At 47.1% G+C, this 18,570-nt stretch overlaps 1 protein-coding gene across 2 annotated transcripts in view; it reads right to left on the bottom strand.

Moving 5' to 3' along the window:
- Positions 1-18,570, bottom strand: part of LOC311323065 (ubiquitin-conjugating enzyme E2 E1-like) — a 45,333-nt gene that overhangs the window by 1,892 nt on the left and 24,871 nt on the right. The window contains exons 1-4 of one of the 2 annotated variants that reach the window (XM_084455206.1): positions 18,339-18,535; positions 18,011-18,061; positions 2,603-2,735; positions 1,915-2,062 (exon numbers count right to left, since the gene is read on the bottom strand). In XM_084455206.1, coding sequence (XP_084311332.1) covers positions 1,915-2,062; positions 2,603-2,735; positions 18,011-18,061; positions 18,339-18,490 — 484 coding nt within the window. In that variant the 5' untranslated portion in view covers positions 18,491-18,535. Of the gene's footprint in view, positions 1-1,914; positions 2,063-2,602; positions 2,736-18,010; positions 18,062-18,338; positions 18,536-18,570 lie in introns of those variants that run through there. The other variant, XM_084455205.1, reaches the window with a different exon arrangement.

Genomic DNA, 18,570 nt, shown 5'->3' with positions numbered 1-18,570 from the left:
AGAATTATATGCGCTACCACCTTCTCTCCTATATCACAAGAAATCAAGAAATGTGTCACCAAACACTGGCATATTTATCTAGTGACCCCTTAGTAGGCCATTCTTTTAAAAATTAATATTCTAGAATCTCTCTTAGGGCGGATTTTGAGGCCAACAGACTGTCTCTCAATATGTAGTGCCTTATCTAACCCATTCAAAACAATAGGATTCTGAGAAATGCTCTGTGCTGCCACTTAGCTCTCCTTTATCATCATGATTGTTATTGCTGCTGTTGTTATTTTTGTATTATATCTCTGCCGTTCACCACACAGGGTCGCATAGCTCTTAACTCTAACTTTACCTTTTTGCACATGCTATGCCCTCCCTTATATACTGATTGTTTATACCGTTGATTCTGTATTTGCTTTATACTACTTTGTGCTGTGTATTGTGCATTGATGTAATGTAGATGATGTTCCTTTGTATTTATGGTATATAATGCCTTTTAACATACTCATTTGGTAAGGCCCATATATGGTAGGCCTAATTACTAGGCCCTAGTCTTACATCTTCCTGCTCTACTAGGCTGGACTAGGCGGCCTATACACAGATGAATCCTATTTGCTATTAGAGATCCTGTGTGGTGATTGGCCTTTGCCCCCCACCCCTTACCTATATAACTGTCTGTCAGAAATGTGATTATCATGCTGATGAAGGCTTAAGACTGAAGCGTTCACTCCTGCCCATTCAAGTTTGAAGACCATGTCTATCTCCTGAGTGACGGTGCTTTCCTTCATTTATTGTGTGTAGGTCTTACCAGGGTTGTAGACTGTGTGTCAGTGTGTGTGTGTGTGTGTGTGTGTGTAGGTCTTACCAGGGTTGTAGACTGTGTCAGTGTGTGTGTGTAGGTCTTACCAGGGTTGTAGTGTGTGTGTGTGTGTGTGTGTGTGTGTGTGTGTGTGTGTGTGTGTAGGTCTTACCAGGGTTGTAGTGTGTGTGTGTGTAGGTCTTACCAGGGTTGTAGTGTGTGCGTGTGTGTGTTTTGTGTGTGTGTGTGTAGGTCTTACCAGGGTTGTAGTGTGTGTGTGTTTGTGTGTGTGTGTTTGTGTGTGTGTGTAGGTCTTACCAGGGTTGTAGTGTGTGTAGGTCTTACCAGGGTTGTAGTGTGTGTGTAGGTCTTACCAGGGTTGTAGTGTGTGTGTGTGTGTGTGTTGATGTTATCATCAGTGTTCCTGGTGTTACTCAGTGTTGGGTCAGTACTTGCCCACCTCCTCCACCATTGTGTTGCTTTTTAAAACAAAAAACCTCTAATTTGGTGAAATCCTAAGCGTGTTCTCAATAGGCGTCCGCTGGGCCCTCCTCCTACAGGCAGAGTGAGGGACGGACCCAGAACAGAGCAGGACAGGACAGAACAGGACAGGACAGGACAGGGCAGAGAAGAATCCTCATCCCTCTGCCCTCATCCCTCAGCCCTCATACATCTTCACTGCATGTCATGTCCTTCATGAACTGCAAAACTATTTTAAACTTCCCAGAAGCGGCTGTTAAGTAGGTCTACAAAATGCTCCTCGTCGCCACGTCTGCTCATGTTTAAAGCAAAGAATTTTCAAACGTTCTTAAGAAGCCCTTCAAATGTAACTGATCAAAGAAAACATGACACACGCAAAGAAAACATGACACACGCAAAGAAAACATGACACACGCAAAGAAAACATGACACACGCAAAGAAAACATGACTGTTTTGTGATGAGAGAGAGAGAGAGAGAGAGAGAGAGTGTGTGTGTGTGAGAGATAAGTCTGTGTGTGTGTGTGTGTGTGTGTGTGTGTGTGTGTGTGTGTGTGTGTGTGTGTGTGTGTGAGAGAGAGAGAGTTATAGTGTGTGTGTGTGTGTGTGTGTGTGTGTGTGTGTGTGTGTGTGTGTGTGAGAGTCTCACCAGGGTTGCAGTCTGTGAGGAGGGAGCAGATGGACAGCAGCACCTTGGAGATGGTGAGGGCAGGACTCCAGTTGTCCTTCAGGATGTCCAGACAGATCACCCCCTGACTGTTGATGTTGCAGTGGTAGATCCTCGTACGGAACGTCACCTGACGGATGGAGGTTCAACGTGGATTGGACGTTTAAAATCTATAGTCAACATTTGTCTTCTGTTCATCCCGTTTTCAATAGGCCCAATGTGATAAATCGCCAGATTGTTATGTTTGACAAAGGGCACTGGAACAGGGGTTTGGTAAATATCCCAGGGCAATGCTGCCCTCTAGTGGTAAATACAGCAACGCCTACCAAGAAGGTATTGCAGCAACGTAGTCACAATTTCATACACTTAAGTGCAGTTTACCAGACACAGGTTAACCTTGTTATCATGGCTTCTGGCCATAGATTGGGCCTAAAGATAAGGACTGAAGTGTCCTCTGTGTGTGAACTCTAACTACATCATAACAAAAAAGTTGAGTTGGCGATCAACTGATGAAGATGATTGCAGCCGATACACGTTGTGTCTGCCAAACAAATGGTATAGGGAAAACAATAAAGGCTTGTTAACCTGAGGATTGAGTGCCTTGGAGTTTTTAGTGTTAGGCTCCTTTCTTTTTTACATTTAGTTAGTTTATTTGAAAGTCATTCTTCACCTTGGGGGGTTTGAAGGGGTAGTCCGGCGTGAAGGCGATGTCCAGGAAGAAGACCCCTCCCTCGTACACGGAGCCCGGAGGACCCAGGATGGTGGACCTCCACTCGTAGATGTTGTCTCCTTTAGGACCCGCACTGCAGACACACAGAGAGAAGGGACTTAGTACACACAGAGAGAAGGGACTTAGTACACACAGAGAGAAGGGACTTAGTACACACAGAGAGAAGGAACTTAGTACACACAGAGAGAAGGGACTTAGTACACACTGAGAGAAGGGACTTAGTACACAAAGAGAGGAGGGACTTAGTACACACAGAGAGAAGGGACTTAGTACACAAAGAGAGGAGGGACTTAGTACACACAGAGAGAAGGGACTTAGTATTCACAGAGAGAAGGGACTTAGTACACACAGAGAGAAGGGACTTAGTACACACAGAGAGAAGGGACTTAGTACTCACAGAGAGGAGGGACTTAGTATTCACAGAGAGAAGGGACTTAGTACACACAGAGAGAAGGGACTTAGTACACACTGAGAGAAGGGACTTAGTACACACTGAGAGAAGGGACTTAGTACACACTGAGAGGAGGGACTTAGTACACACAGAGAGGAGGGACTTAGTACACACAGAGAGAAGGGACTTAGTACACACAGAGAGAAGGGACTTAGTACACACAGAGAAAAGGGACTTAGTACACACAGAGAGGAGGGACTTAGTACACACAGAGAGAAGGGACTTAGTACACACAGAGAGAAGGGACTTAGTACACACAGAGAGAAGGGACTTAGTACACACTGAGAGAAGGGACTTAGTACACACAGAGAGGAGGGACTTAGTACACACTGAGAGAAGGGACTTAGTACACACAGAGAGGAGGGACTTAGTACACACTGAGAGAAGGGACTTAGTACACACAGAGAGAAGGGACTTAGTACACACAGAGAGAAGGGACTTAGTACACACAGAGAGAAGGGACTTAGTACACACAGAGAGAAGGGACTTAGTACACACAGAGAGGAGGGACTTAGTACACACAGAGAGGAGGGACTTAGTACACACAGAGAGAAGGGACTTAGTACACACAGAGAGAAGGGACTTAGTATTCACAGAGAGAAGGGACTTAGTACACACAGAGAGAAGGGACTTAGTACACACTGAGAGAAGGGACTTAGTACACACAGAGAGAAGGGACTTAGTACACACTGAGAGGAGGGACTTAGTACACACAGAGAGAAGGGACTTAGTACACACAGAGAGAAGGGACTTAGTACTCACAGAGAGAAGGGACTTAGTACACACAGAGAGAAGGGACTTAGTACACACTGAGAGAAGGGACTTAGTACACACAGAGAGAAGGGACTTAGTACACACAGAGAGAAGGGACTTAGTACACACTGAGAGAAGGGACTTAGTACACACTGAGAGAAGGGACTTAGTACACACTGAGAGAAGGGACAGTACACACAGAGAGAAGGGACTTAGTACACACAGAGAGGAGGGACTTAGTACACACAGAGAGAAGGGACTTAGTACACACAGAGAGAAGGGACTTAGTACACACAGAGAGAAGGGACTTAGTACACACTGAGAGAAGGGACTTAGTACACACTGAGAGAAGGGACAGTACACACAGAGAGAAGGGACTTAGTACACACAGAGAGAAGGGACTTAGTACACACTGAGAGAAGGGACTTAGTACACACAGAGAGAAGGGACTTAGTACACACAGAGAGAAGGGACTTAGTACACACAGAGAGGAGGGACTTAGTACACACAGAGAGAAGGGACTTAGTACACACAGAGAGGAGGGACTTAGTACACACAGAGAGAAGGGACTTAGTACACACAGAGAGGAGGGACTTAGTACACACAGAGAGAAGGGACTTAGTACACACAGAGAGAAGGGACTTAGTACACACTGAGAGAAGGGACTTAGTACACACAGAGAGAAGGGACTTAGTACACACAGAGAGAAGGGACTTAGTACACACAGAGAGAAGGGACTTTAGGACCCGCACGGCACGGACACAGACCAGGAGAGTCTTTTAAATATAATAAGACCAAACAAACTTGAAAACTTTGCACATCTAATGCTGGGACAGGTTCGTAGGAGAAAAAGATGATGAAAGTCATAGTACCGAAACGTCTATTGTGAATAAACCTTATTGCAAGTAGAGACAGAGTGTGGGAAACTTTTCTAAATATAATAAAGACCAACCATGACCGTCACGCCCAGCAAAGTCTGGGTCAGAACCAGCTAGTGTATAAATACATTTCCTTCAAGTACAACACAGGGCACAGAGTTGACAGAGATCGATGGCTCGAACAATAAATGGTATTATAGCCTACAGTAATAATACAAAGTATAAGCCTACAGTAAAATGATGACCAGGGAGAGCTTTCAGTTATCTGTACTATAATAACTCAATGACCATTTACCAGACCATCTCCTTATGAGCATGCTGGTCAGTCACGACCCAGGGAAGGGCCGCTAACTCATGAGCCAGGTCAGAAACACAGCAGGAGTGGACCGCCGTGACATCGCTGACTGGAACAGAGAGCCAAGTGTAGCTACTGATAGCCCAGGTGACCCGACGGCCGTCATGGATATAGTAGGCAAACAGTAGAGTGAGTAAATGATGTTCACACAGCTACAGATGTGATTAACACACTTGTCCCACACCAGCCTGTTTATCAAACAGCATAGGCGGTCAAAAAGTATCCATCCGATGTATGAAATCCCCCCCCCCCCCGAGTACACCTTTACACCCCACATCACCTAACGCAGAGAGAGAGAGAGACAGACAGAGAGACATACATAGAGAGAGACATAGAGAGAGACACACAAAGTGAGACAGAGAGACAGACAGAGAGAGACACAGAGAGACGGAGTGAGACACAGAGAGACACACAGAGAGAGACAGAGACACAGAGAGAAAGACAGAGAGAGAGAGAGAGACACAGAGAGACAGAGCGACAGAGAGAGAGACAGAGAGAGAGACTAAAAGAATACCATCACACCATCAGGTCAAAGAAGACACAGCACATCAAAACACCAACTCACTGTAATGGAGGAAGCTATAGACTCTAAGAAATTCTGGGACAATTGAAACCATTTAAATAAACCTCACAAAGAAGAACTGGCAATCCAAGACAGGGATATATGGAAGAATCACTTTGAGAAATGATATAGAGAAATCACACCTAATTCGGCCCAAAAAGACATACACAACAAATTGGAACTCTTGGAATCAATCATTAAAGATCAACAAAACCCCTTAGATTACCCAATTACAGAACAAGAAATACTAGACAAAATTCTGACTCTACAATCCAAAAAGGCATGTGGTGCTGATGGTATATTAAATGACATGATTAAATTTGCTGACCATAAGTTCCACACTGCCCTGCTGAAACTGTTCAACATAGTTTTAAGCGTGGGCTGTTTCCCTGATATCTGGAACAAAGGCTTAATAACATCAATCTTTAAAAATTGGGATAAATTTGACCCGGACAATTACAGAGGAATTTGTGTCAGCAGCAACTTGGGGAAGATGTTCTGTTCCATCATTAACAACCAACTACAACATTTTCTCAGTGAGCACATCCTGAGAAAAAGCCAAATAGGGTTTCTACAAAAACACCGAACTACTGACCACATTTACACCCTCCACTCCCTTATAGAAAAACATGTAAATCAAAATAAATCAAAAATATTCTCCTGCTTTGTTGATTTTGAAAAGGCCTTTGATTCAATCTGGCATGAGGGTCTTCTCTTCCAATTATTAGGAAATGGGGCGGGAGGGAAAACCTATGATGTTATTAAATCAATGTATATTAACAATAAATGTGCAGTCAAAATTGATAAGAGAACAGAATTCTTCCCCCAATGTCGTGGAGTGATGCAAGGCCACAGCCTTAGCTCCCCCTGGCCTCACCCTCAACAACACAGAGGTCAAATGTCTCCTGTATGCAGATGACCTGGGGCTGCTGTCCAACTCCAGAGAGGGACCACAGCAGCTCCTGGATCTTCTGCAGCAGCTCTGTCAGACCTGGGCCCTGACCGTCAACATGACAAAGACCAAGACCACGGTGTTCCAGAAAAGGTCCAGATGTCAGGGACTTCAGTTTGTATTAGGCTCCACCTCCATAGAACACACATACACATATTTAGGACTGAAAATCAGCTCCACAGGGAGCTTCAACACAGCTGTGAGTGACCTGAGGGAAAAGGCAAGGGCTTTTTATTCCATCCGGAAATCTGTCCAAATTAATATTCCAATTCGAATCTGGTTGAAAATTCAAATTGTGCTGTATGGTAGTGAGGTCTGGGGTCCATTGGCTAATCAGGAATTTTCTAATTGGGACAAACATCAAATTGAAACCCTTCACACTGAATTTTGTAAATACATTCTAAAAGTTCAAAGAAAAACTCCAAACTAGGGCTGCGAGCAGCAGTGAGCGGGCCCTCGCACCCCATGCGGGTCGGGGTGTGGCGCCGTTAAAGGGTGTGCTATTTCGGTGTCCAGTAATTAGAGAAACTTCCTGTCACCAGTAGGTTGGTCTCTAAGCGTGACTCAATACCAACACTTAGATGTGTTCAGGACGGTACCTTGATGAAGCGTGAGAAATGTTGTGTAAATCAGACAATGTATGTAGGAGTTATGATGACTTCCTGTAAGCAGTAGGTGGTGCAATGCTCACGCACAGATGTGTTCAGGATGCGACCTTCATCAACCCTGAGCAATTTGGAGTAAATGGGATAACGTATGTAGGAGTTATGAGGACTTCCTGTTTCACCAGTAGGTGGCGCTGTAGGTATGACGCATTACTGACTTACAGAAGTGTTCAAGATGCGACCTTCAACAAGCATGAGCAATTTGGAGTAAATCGGATAACGTATGTAGGAGTTATGAGTACTTCTTGTTTCACCAGTAGGTGGCGCTGTAAGTTTGACTCAATACCGACGCATAGATGTGTTCAGGACAGTACCTTGATGAAGCGTGAGAAATGTTGTGTAAATCGGACAATGTATGTAGGAGTTATGATGATGTCCTGTAAGCAGTAGGTGGCGCTATTAGTATGACTCAATGCTCACGCACAGATGTGTTCAGGATGCGACCTTCATCAACCCTGAGCAATTAGGAGTAAATCGGATAAGGTATGTAGGAGTTATGAGGACTTCCTGTTTCACCAGTAGGTGGCGCTGTAGGTATGACGCAATACTGACTTACAGATGTGTTCAAGAAGCGACCTTCATCAAGCATGAGCAATTTGGAGTAAATCGGATAAGGTATGTAGGAGTTATGAGGACTTCCTGTTTCACCAGTAGGAGGCGCTGTATGTATGACGCAATACTGACTTACAGATGTGTTCAAGATGCGACCTTCATCAAGCATGAGCAATTTGGAGTAAATCGGATAACATATGTAGGAGTTATGAGTACTTCCTGTTTCACCAGTAGGTGGCGCTGTAAGTATGACGCAATACTGACACAAAGATGTGTTCAGGACAGAACCGTCATGAAGCGTGAGATAAATGGGACAAATCGGATAATGTATGGAGGAGTTATGAGGACTTCCTGTTTCACCAATAGGTGGCGCTATAAGTATGACGCAATACTGAAACATAGATGTGTTCAGGACAGAACCGTCATGAAGCGTGAGATATATCGGCCAAATTGGATAATGTATGTAGGAGTTATGAGGACTTCCTGTTTCACCAATAGGTGGCGCTATAAGTATGACGCAATACTGACACATAGATGTGTTCAGGACAGAACCGTCATGAAGCGTGAGATATATCGGACAAATCGGATAATGTATGGAGGAGTTATGGGGACTTCCTGTTTCACCAATAGGTGGCGCTATAAGTATGACGCAATACTGACACATAGATGTGTTCAGGACAGAACCGTCATGAAGCGTGAGATATATCGGACAAATTGGATAATGTATGGAGGAGTTATGAGGACTTCCTGTTTCACCAATAGGTGGCGCTATAAGTATGACGCAATACTGACACATAGATGTGTTCAGGACAGAACCGTCATGAAGCGTGAGATATATCGGACAAATTGGATAATGTATGGAGGAGTTATGAGGACTTCCTGTTTCACCAATAGGTGGCGCTATAAGTATGACGCAATACTGACACATAGATGTGTTCAGGACAGAACCGTCATGAAGCGTGAGATATATCGGACAAATTGGATAATGTATGGAGGAGTTATGAGGACTTCCTGTTTCACCAATAGGTGGCGCTATAAGTATGACGCAATACTGACACATAGATGTGTTCAGGACAGAACCGTCATGAAGCGTGAGATATATCGGACAAATTGGATAATGTATGGAGGAGTTATGAGGACTTCCTGTTTCACCAATAGGTGGTGCTATAAGTATGACGCAATACTGACACATAGATGTGTTCAGGACAGAACCGTCATGAAGCGTGAGATATATCGGACAAATTGGATAATGTATGGAGGAGTTATGAGGACTTCCTGTTTCACCAATAGGTGGCGCTATAAGTATGACGCAATACTGACACATAGATGTGTTCAGGACAGAACCGTCATGAAGCGTGAGATATATCGGACAAATTGGATAATGTATGGAGGAGTTATGAGGACTTCCTGTTTCACCAATAGGTGGCGCTATAAGTATGACGCAATACTGACACATAGATGTGTTCAGGACAGAACCGTCATGAAGCGTGAGATATATCGGACAAATTGGATAATGTATGGAGGAGTTATGAGGACTTCCTGTTTCACCAATAGGTGGCGCTATAAGTATGACGCAATACTGACACATAGATGTGTTCAGGACAGGACCGTCATGAAGCGTGAGATATATCGGACAAATTGGATAATGTATGGAGGAGTTATGAGGACTTCGTGTTTTATGGCGAAATGTCAAACTTTAGCGGGGCGCCACGGCAAGGGTGTGTGGTGAAAACTCAATTTTTTTGATAACTTTTGATCACAAAGGTCTTAAGATGAAGCCGACCCGATATGAAGTTGATGGGATGAAATCTCTAGGAGGAGTTCGTCGAAGTACGAGGCATGGAAATGGTCAAAACAAGGACAAAATGGCACATTAAAAGCAAAATGGCGGACTTCCTGTTGCATGTTGGGTATAGCTCCAAGAGACATTTTAGTGTGGCTCGATGAAATACATATGCCCACCGAATTTCGTTCGCCTACATCAAACTGAAAGGTGGGGCTCGCCATTTTAAACTTTCCAGGGGGCGCTCTTGAGCCGTTTTGCCACGCCCATTTCCGTCACCCATGAAATATCCGATTTACACCGGGACTGATGTATCTGCAAAGTTTCATCCGTTTTCATCGATGTTTAGACCGCCAAAAAGGCATTTGTTTGGGGAGAAGAAGAAGGAGAAGGAGAAGGAGAAGGAGAATAATAATCCTTCGAGTTTCAATAGGGCCTCGCACCGCCAGTGCTCGGGCCCTAATAATAATAATCCTTCGAGTTTCAATAGGGCCTCGCACCGCCAGTGCTCGGGCCCTAATAACGCATGTGAGAAATATAAAGGTTTGAGAGAGATTTTCTTCAGTAAAATAAATAATGTGTCCTGAGTTTATTAATCTCCCTGATCCCCAGAAACTGCCATACCTATGTGGAGAGAAAAATCTATGTGCAATATTAGTCGCAAAATATGTTGACTGTTGTCATACATTAAGAGAAGCTAGTTTCTGATCTGTAAAAATGTAATAATAATAATAAAAATAATAATAATGAATTGTATTTATATTATTATTATTATTATTACCAGCACCCCATGTATACAACAACACAGCTGTTAATCTCCCCTCAACTCACACTATGCGTTACTCCTCTACTTCAGGTGGACCATTCTTTCTTTTGTTTGTGTGTTTGCTTTAATGTATATTGACATTGATTTCATATTATTATTATATTATTGATATATAATGTAACGTTCTTTTAGAATGTACAATTTCTGAATAGTAATTATATAAGAAGTCTGTATATGTAAATATAAGTAGTAGGTATAAGACTGATTTATATGTATATGTTGTAATTCCATTGTACACATACATTCACATACATCTTTAGTCTAGGTACACACAAACACATAATTACATACACAACTACTGATACTCACTCCGCGGGGCTGGGTCTGGGTCTGGGAGCTGAACACGCAGCAACCCAGACCCTTCACTGTCGGAGACTACACCTTCTAGCTTATGCTTTTTCTTTCCTTTATTTAATTATTTATTTGTTTATTTTTATTTTCTTGAGTTAATTATATTTATTTATTATTTATGTATAAGACTTTGCTTTGGCAATAATGAACCTTGTTCTTTCATGCCAATAAAGCTCATTGAATTAAAAAAGAAGAAGAATTGAGACAGAGAGACAGAGAGAGAGACACAGAGAGACAGAGAGAGAGACACAGAGAGACAGAGAGAGAGACACAGAGAGATAGACAGAGACACAGAGAGACAGACAGAGACGGTGTGTCTACACGACCCTACCACACTCCGTCTTTGGGCCAGGACCCGCCATGCTTCTCCAGACACTCCCAGAGCTCCGGTCAGAGTGGACACACAGAGACACAGAGAGACACACAGAGACACACAGGGAGAGACAGAGACACAGAGAGACAGAGAGAGACACAGAGAGACACAGAGAGAGACAGAGAGACACAGAGACACAGAGACATAGAGAGACACGGAGAGACACAGAGACAGAGAGACAGAGAGACATGGAGAGACACGGAGAGACACAGAGAGACACAGAGAGACACAGAGAGACACAGAGAGACACAGAGAGACACAGAGAGACACAGAGAGACACAGAGAGACACAGAGAGACAGAAAGACAGAGAGACAGAGAGACAGAAAGACAGAGAGACAGAGACACAGAGAGACAGAGACACACAGAGACACAGAGAGAGACAGAGAGAGACAGAGAGAGACACAGACACAGAGCAGGGCCTGTATTTCCTCCCCGGGGAGACCAGACAAAGCCCCCCAGTGCTCTGGAAGGCGGGGGCAACGGCGCGCCATCACTGTTGTCATTCAGTTGAATAACAGCGTGTTTCTTTGCTGACCTCGGCTCTTACAGAGACAGATTGGGGAGGCAGCTCATCAGGTTTTTTGCGACTTCTATTTACTGCCGTACGTAACCTTTGAAAAAAAACACATCCACGCTCCAGTCAACACATTTATGGAGTTTCTGACTCGTCTCACCATCTCTGCTGCGCTAGCGTCCCAATGCACTACAATCCCTCCTTCAAACCATGTCGATTGGCATGTGAACGAAATGTCAAATGTTTGTCTGCAGGTGTTCAGCTCAAATGCATCTTTTCACCAGGCCGCTCGTCTATTTTCAGAACACGGGGGTGAGAGTGTCCCTACGGACCGAGCCCCCGCAAAAACCCAACCGCCTCAATCATCTCAACGCTGATTCCACCCAACACACCATAACAAACAGCCCCCTTCAATTCAGCGGACAGGGTGCTCCGAGGCAGCTCCGCGCTGCCTGGGCCTGCCACTTCCTCCCCAGGGAGAGGCTTTTTATAGATATGAAAAGCTTTTCAGAAACCTCAGCAGTCTCACACACACTGCACACACCCACCCACGCAACAGCTCACACAGTAACACTCTGTAATGTGTGAACTGAGAGAGAGAGAGAGGGAGGGAGAGAGAGAGAGAGAGAGAGAGAGAGGGAGAAACCCTTGGCTGGCAATCTCACACCATAAACATTAGCTCAGAGCTGAACAGATAAACAAAAGGATCACATGCGCCTCAGATGGCTACAACAACCCTACCTGGCACACCTTCCTGGTCAGAGAAAAACACCTTTATATAGCGCTGCTCGCTACACACACGCACACACGCAAGCGCGCACACACACGTAAGCGCGCACGCACACTCACACGCGCACGCACAGTCACACACACGCACGCAAACACGCACACACAAAGCAGTGTCTCGTTTGGGAGCAATCATTCCTCTGACTAGGCAATCAGGGGAGGGCAGGGAGGGGATTAACAGGTGTGAAAGATGCCAGTGGGAGTCAGTGTTTTCCAGACAGTATCACACACTCAGGCCATTTACCACCGCTGGACAAGCCTCTCAACTCTCAATTACCACCGCCAGCCCTGACCAAGGGAATGACAGGAATTCACAAACACGCTGGACACCCAACAGCAACATCCTGAGAAGAGAACCAGAGAGAGAGACAGAGAGAGAGGGAGAGAGAGAGAGTAGAGAGGGAGAGGGAGAGAGAGAGGGAGAGAGTAAAGAGGGAGAGGGAGAGAGAGAGAGTAGAGGGAGAGAGAGAGGGAGAGAGTAGAGGGAGAGAGAGAGGGAGAGAGGGAGAGAGAGACGGAGAGAGAGAGGGAGAGAGAGAGAGTAGAGAGGGAGTGGGAGAGAGAGAGGGAGAGAGTAGAGAGGGAGAGTAGAGAGGGAGGGAGAGGGAGAGAGAGAGACAAACAGAGACACGGAGAGAGAGAAAGACAGAGACAGAGACAGAGAGAGAAAGGGAAAGAGAGAGAAAGACAGAGAGAGGGGGAGATAATTAACTTTTGGACACACCTAAAACTAAGTGACCAGCTCTCGTATCATTACCACGCCCTGCGATGCCCAGAGCTGAGCAACAGAACCCCCCCTTACTGTCCTCTCCTGACCCTGAGACTGGGATCACAAACCTGCCCTATGAACACAACCCAGGATCACACTCAACCCAACCTTAACACAACCCAGGATCAGACACTCAACCCAACCTTAACACAACCCAGGATCAGACACTCAACCCAACCTTAACACAACCCAGGATCAGACACTCAACCCAACCTTAACACAACCCAGGATCAGACACTCAACACAACCTTAACACAACCCAGGATCAGACACTCAACCCAACCTTAACACAACCCAGGATCAGACACTCAACCCAACCTGGCCTATTAACACAACCCAGGATCAGAGCCTCAACCCAACCTGCCCTATTAACACAACCCAGGATCAGAGCCTCACTCAACCCAACCTGCCCTATTAACACAACCCAGGATCAGACACTTAACCCAACCTTAACACAACCCAGGATCAGACACTCAACCCAACCTTAACACAACCCAGGCTCACACACTCAACCCAACCTTAACACAACCCAGGATCAGACACTCAACCCAACCTTAACACAACCCAGGATCAGACACTCAACACAACCTTAACACAACCCAGGATCAGACACTCAACCCAACCTTAACACAACCCAGGATCAGACACTCAACCCAACCTTAACACAACCCAGGATCAGACACTCAACCCAACCTTAACACAACCCAGGATCAGACACTCAACCCAACCTTAACACAACCCAGGATCAGACACTCAACCCAACCTGCCCTATTAACACAACCCAGGATCAGAGCCTCACTCAACCCAACCTGCCCTATTAACACAACCCAGGATCAGAGCCCCTCACTCAACCCAACCTGCCCTATTAACACAACCCAGGATCAGAGCCCCTCACTCAACCCAACCTGCCCTATTAACACAACCCAGGATCAGACACTTAACCCAACCTTAACACAACCCAGGATCAGACACTCAACCCAACCTGCCCCATTAACACAACCCAGGATCAGACACTCAACCCAACCTGCCCTATTAACACAACCCAGGATCAGACACTCAACCCAACCTGCCCTGTTAACACAACCCAGGATCACACTCAACCCAACCTGCCCTATTAACACAACCCAGGATCAGACACTCAACCCAACCTGCCCTGTTAACACAACCCAGGATCACACTCAACCCAACCTGCCCTATTAACACAACCCAGGATCACACTCAACCCAACCTGCCCTATTAACACAACCCAGGATCAGAGCCTCACTCAACCCAACCTGATTATACAACAATCACAACACAACTACACACCTATTGGCACAACACAAACAAAAGCACAGAGCAAAACGCAGTGCTGTCTGAATCTAAATGGACAGTACCGCAGATTTGAGCATGGTGGCGGATCAACAACTAAAACGAACCTTGACCAGGTCCAGACAGAGAGAGCACAGCCTTGCTATTGGAAAACAGAGGCAGAGGAAGACCTGTCTTCCTGCAGAGAGGCTGTGATGCCACTTCCCCTTCAGCCAACCTGAAACAGAGCTGCACTTCCTCACCAAATGAGAAACGTAGAAACATATTAGAGAAACGCATTAAAAAAAATTGAATCCGTAACAGAAGGTTTTGTTAACCTATTAGATGAGGAGAAAGTGCCCATCCTACTAGAGGAGGAGTCAGAGACAAGTGAACTAGCAGCAGCCTGCCATGGACTGCGGGACAGGGAGGGACAGTCAGCTGACACGTCATTGTCCTTATATCCGAGAAAAAAATGTTTTCTCCTGTGTTTATCTTTTTATTTATTTACTGTTTCTCTCTGTTGCTGCTATATTGACAACTGTTCATTTGTTTTGCATGTTTCTTTGCTCTTTCGAATGAATGTTTTTTTCAATGTCCAAATGCTGCTTTGGCAATATGTAGTGTTACGTCATGCCAATAAAGCCAATTGAATTGAACTGAGAGAGAGAAACAGAGAGAGAGACAGAGAGAGAGACAGACAGAGACAGACAGAGACAGAGAGACAGACAGAGAGAGAGAGAGACAGACAGAGAGACAGAGACAGACAGAGAGAGAGACAGACAGAGAGAGACAGAGAGGGCAAATGACAGAAGAGAGCGAGGAAAGAAAGAGTAAAATCCTGAGATGAGTAAAAGAGCGAGCGATAGAACAGAAGGGCTAGGAGACGAGACTACAGGGGTCAGTGTGAGGGGCTAGGAGACGAGACTACAGGGGTCAGTGTGAGGGGCTAGGGGACCAGACTACAGGGGTCAGTGTGAGGGGCTAGCGGGGGAGGGGGGGGGCAGGTGTGTCAGTGTGGGGGGCTAGTGGGGGAGGGGGGGGGCTAGCGTGGGAGGGGGGGGGCAGGTGTGTCAGTGTGGTGGGCTAGCGTGGGAGGGTGGGGCAGGTGTGTCAGTGTGGGGGGCTAGCGTGGGGGGGGGGCAGGTGTGTCAGTGTGGGGGGCTAGCGTGGGGGGGGGGGGCAGGTGTGTCAGTGTGGGGGGCTAGCGTGGGGGGGGGGCAGGTGTGTCAGTGTGGGGGGCTAGCGTGGGAGGGGGGGGCAGGTGTGTCAGTGTGGGGGGCTAGCGTGGGGGCCAGCTTGTAATGTTTGTAGTTCACGCTACAGCGACGACAACAAGACTGTTTAAAATGAATACGTGGCCTCATCATCATTCCCCACGTCAAGTATAGTTAGATTTAGAAAAATGGCACTTAAAAAACTTGCCAGGTGGGTACTATATAAAAACAATAATAATTTTCTGCTGTTCTAGTTCATCAAGATTCATGTGAATTAAATCTACAGTCACAAGGACAAGGCCATCCTTCCCTCGATCATTCTGCCATTCCACGTCCAGACAGACAACCTCAACAGACCAAGGTGACGGGGTGGAGGCGTCTGTGTGCTCCCTCCACATCTGCAGCCTGCCTGGCTGGAACACTCCATTCACACCCAAATGAGCTGATTCTATGCTCAGTGATTCATACAAACAGATGTAGAAAAAGAAATCTCTGTTCTCTGTTCTAAACAACCAAGGTTTGTTCACTGGCAGACTGCTAGAGCGGATAGTGTGAGTTACGCAGAAGACGACAGAAATGCTCCCGTTGGCTGCAAGACCACAACCTCTCTGCTGGGAGGAGAGTGTGGTTCACCGGACGCAGACAGTACCCCCCCCCCCCTCCCCCCTCCAGGACAGTCCCCAAGACCCCCTCCCCCCTTCAGGACAATCCCCCAGACACCCTCCCGCCCTCCCCCCTCTAGGACAGTCCCCCAGATCCCCTCCCGCCTCCAGGACAGTCCCCCAGACCACCTCCCCCCCCAGGACAGTCCCCCAGACCCCCTCCCCCCCTCCCCCCTCCAGGACAGTCCTCCAGACCCCTCCCCCCATCCTTCCAGGACAGTCCCCCAGACCCCCCCCCCCTTCCAGGACAGTCCCCCAGACCCCCTCCCCCCTCCAGGACAGTCCCCCAGGGGCGGGCGGGGGGCCCAGGCCACGCGTGGTGTGTGTGTGCCTCTCCAGTAATCCCAGCAGATTAAACACACGACTTCCCTTTCTGCTCAGAACCCCCAAAGCACCTCCTCCACCGGGGCAGGAGGAGCCTCCCCCCACAGACACACCTCCTCCACCGGGGCAGGAGGAGCCTCCCCCCACAGACACACCTCCACCGGGGCAGGAGGAGCCTCCCCCCACAGACACACCTCCTCCACCGGGGCAGGAGGAGCCTCCCCCCACAGACGCACCTCCTCCACCGGGGCAGGAGGAGCCTCCCCCCACAGACGCACCTCCTGCCTGAGAGAGCGTCTCCAGGTCCAGGGTGCTGCTCAGAGGCAGAGGTGTGACTCTCCAGACTCCCAACACGGCCTTACCGCTCCGCCGCCCCCCCCCCCCCCCCCCCCCCAAGCGCTGATGGTCCCATCCGGCAGCAGAGCGAACAGCCCTTCCGTGCCCACGCCCATGGGCTCAGTGCTTGTTTGGGAGTAGCTGTGTAACTTGTGGTCTGGAGCGCTCCAGCGTGTAATCAGCCCGGCTCAAGGTCTAGACAGTGTCAGGAACCAGCGGCCCGCCAGCTTCGGCTGGGCGCAAGTTGTGTCCAACATGGCCGATGCGGACACCTAAACCCTGCGCTCTCGCTTGAGATAGCTTAACCCCAAAATGGGTGGTCTGTGTGGGCGTTTTCGCCGCCCTTCCAAGGCCCTTCAGCAGAGCTGCTGGCACCTGTCCTCTCCTCACTTGCTTTGACAGATTGTGCAGCGCACCTGATCACACCTGATTAATCACTTCCATCCAATGGTAGAGGACAGGAAATAAAGATGCCTGTAGAATTTCAGGAAGTAGTGGAGCTTGTGCAAAGAGCCTATTGAGTTGAATTGAATTGTGTTTCTGCCATCATCACAGACCCTAAATGTGAATAGGGCTTTCAGTGGGATTTCAGTGTGTGGGCTACACCCTACCCTCACCCCCCTCCCCCTGACAGCCCAGCGTCCAAGGGCCCGGCACGTGACTGAGGAGATATTTGCATCATGCTTCCTGTATTAAAACATTGCATGGTGCCGTCACCACAGGCCAAAGCATGCGTGTTCTAGCGCCATATCCAGACATGATCATCCGCAGACAGACGGCCTCAAAACCTCAGGTCTGCACAGAAATACTCGGAACACAGCTCAGTAGTGACAAGAATTTAGCCAATCTCATTTCAGCCCCCATTCTCTCTCTCTCTCTCTCTCTCTAACACACACACACACACACACACACACACACACACACACACACACACACAGAGTAACTTACCTGCAGTTTGGCGGTGGATCCAAAGTAATGTCAGCCAACTCCTTCTGAATTCTGTAACAATTCATGTATAAATAATAAATGGCATTACACTTGACCATAACTCTACATTGTCACCAATTTGATTCTAGCCTATAACATAACCACTACCGGTCAACAGTAAAAAACAACCTGGGTATCCTACCGCTGTGAGTGAGCTGTGTGTCAGTGAGCCAAATCATGAATGAAACAGTCTCTGAGCAATTGAACATCAAATGTAACGTTGTAACTAGTTATGTTGTATCTTCGACCGTCACGGCGCACTAATCTTTAGGACAACTCTGTAGCCTACCTTTTGGCGCTGGTGGAGAGGAGTTTGGACGTCTTGCTCATGCTGGCTTTGGTGTCTCGTTTCTTGCTAGGGGTGATTTTCTCTGGGTGGTTATTAGTCGAAGTGGAAGAGGAAGAAGAACTGGTGCTAGCACGCGAATCTTCATCCGACATACCGGTCTAGAAACAGAGAGAGACGTTCAGAACGAGCAGACCTCATCAGGCATGGTCGCGGGGTCCAGACTCTGCCGACA

This window comes from Borostomias antarcticus (assembly GCF_949987555.1).
Source record: "Borostomias antarcticus genome assembly, chromosome: 21".
NCBI classification, from domain to species: domain Eukaryota; kingdom Metazoa; phylum Chordata; class Actinopteri; order Stomiiformes; family Stomiidae; genus Borostomias; species Borostomias antarcticus.
Note: the sequence above shows the minus strand (reverse complement) of the source record. Positions and strands in the feature narration are given on the sequence as shown.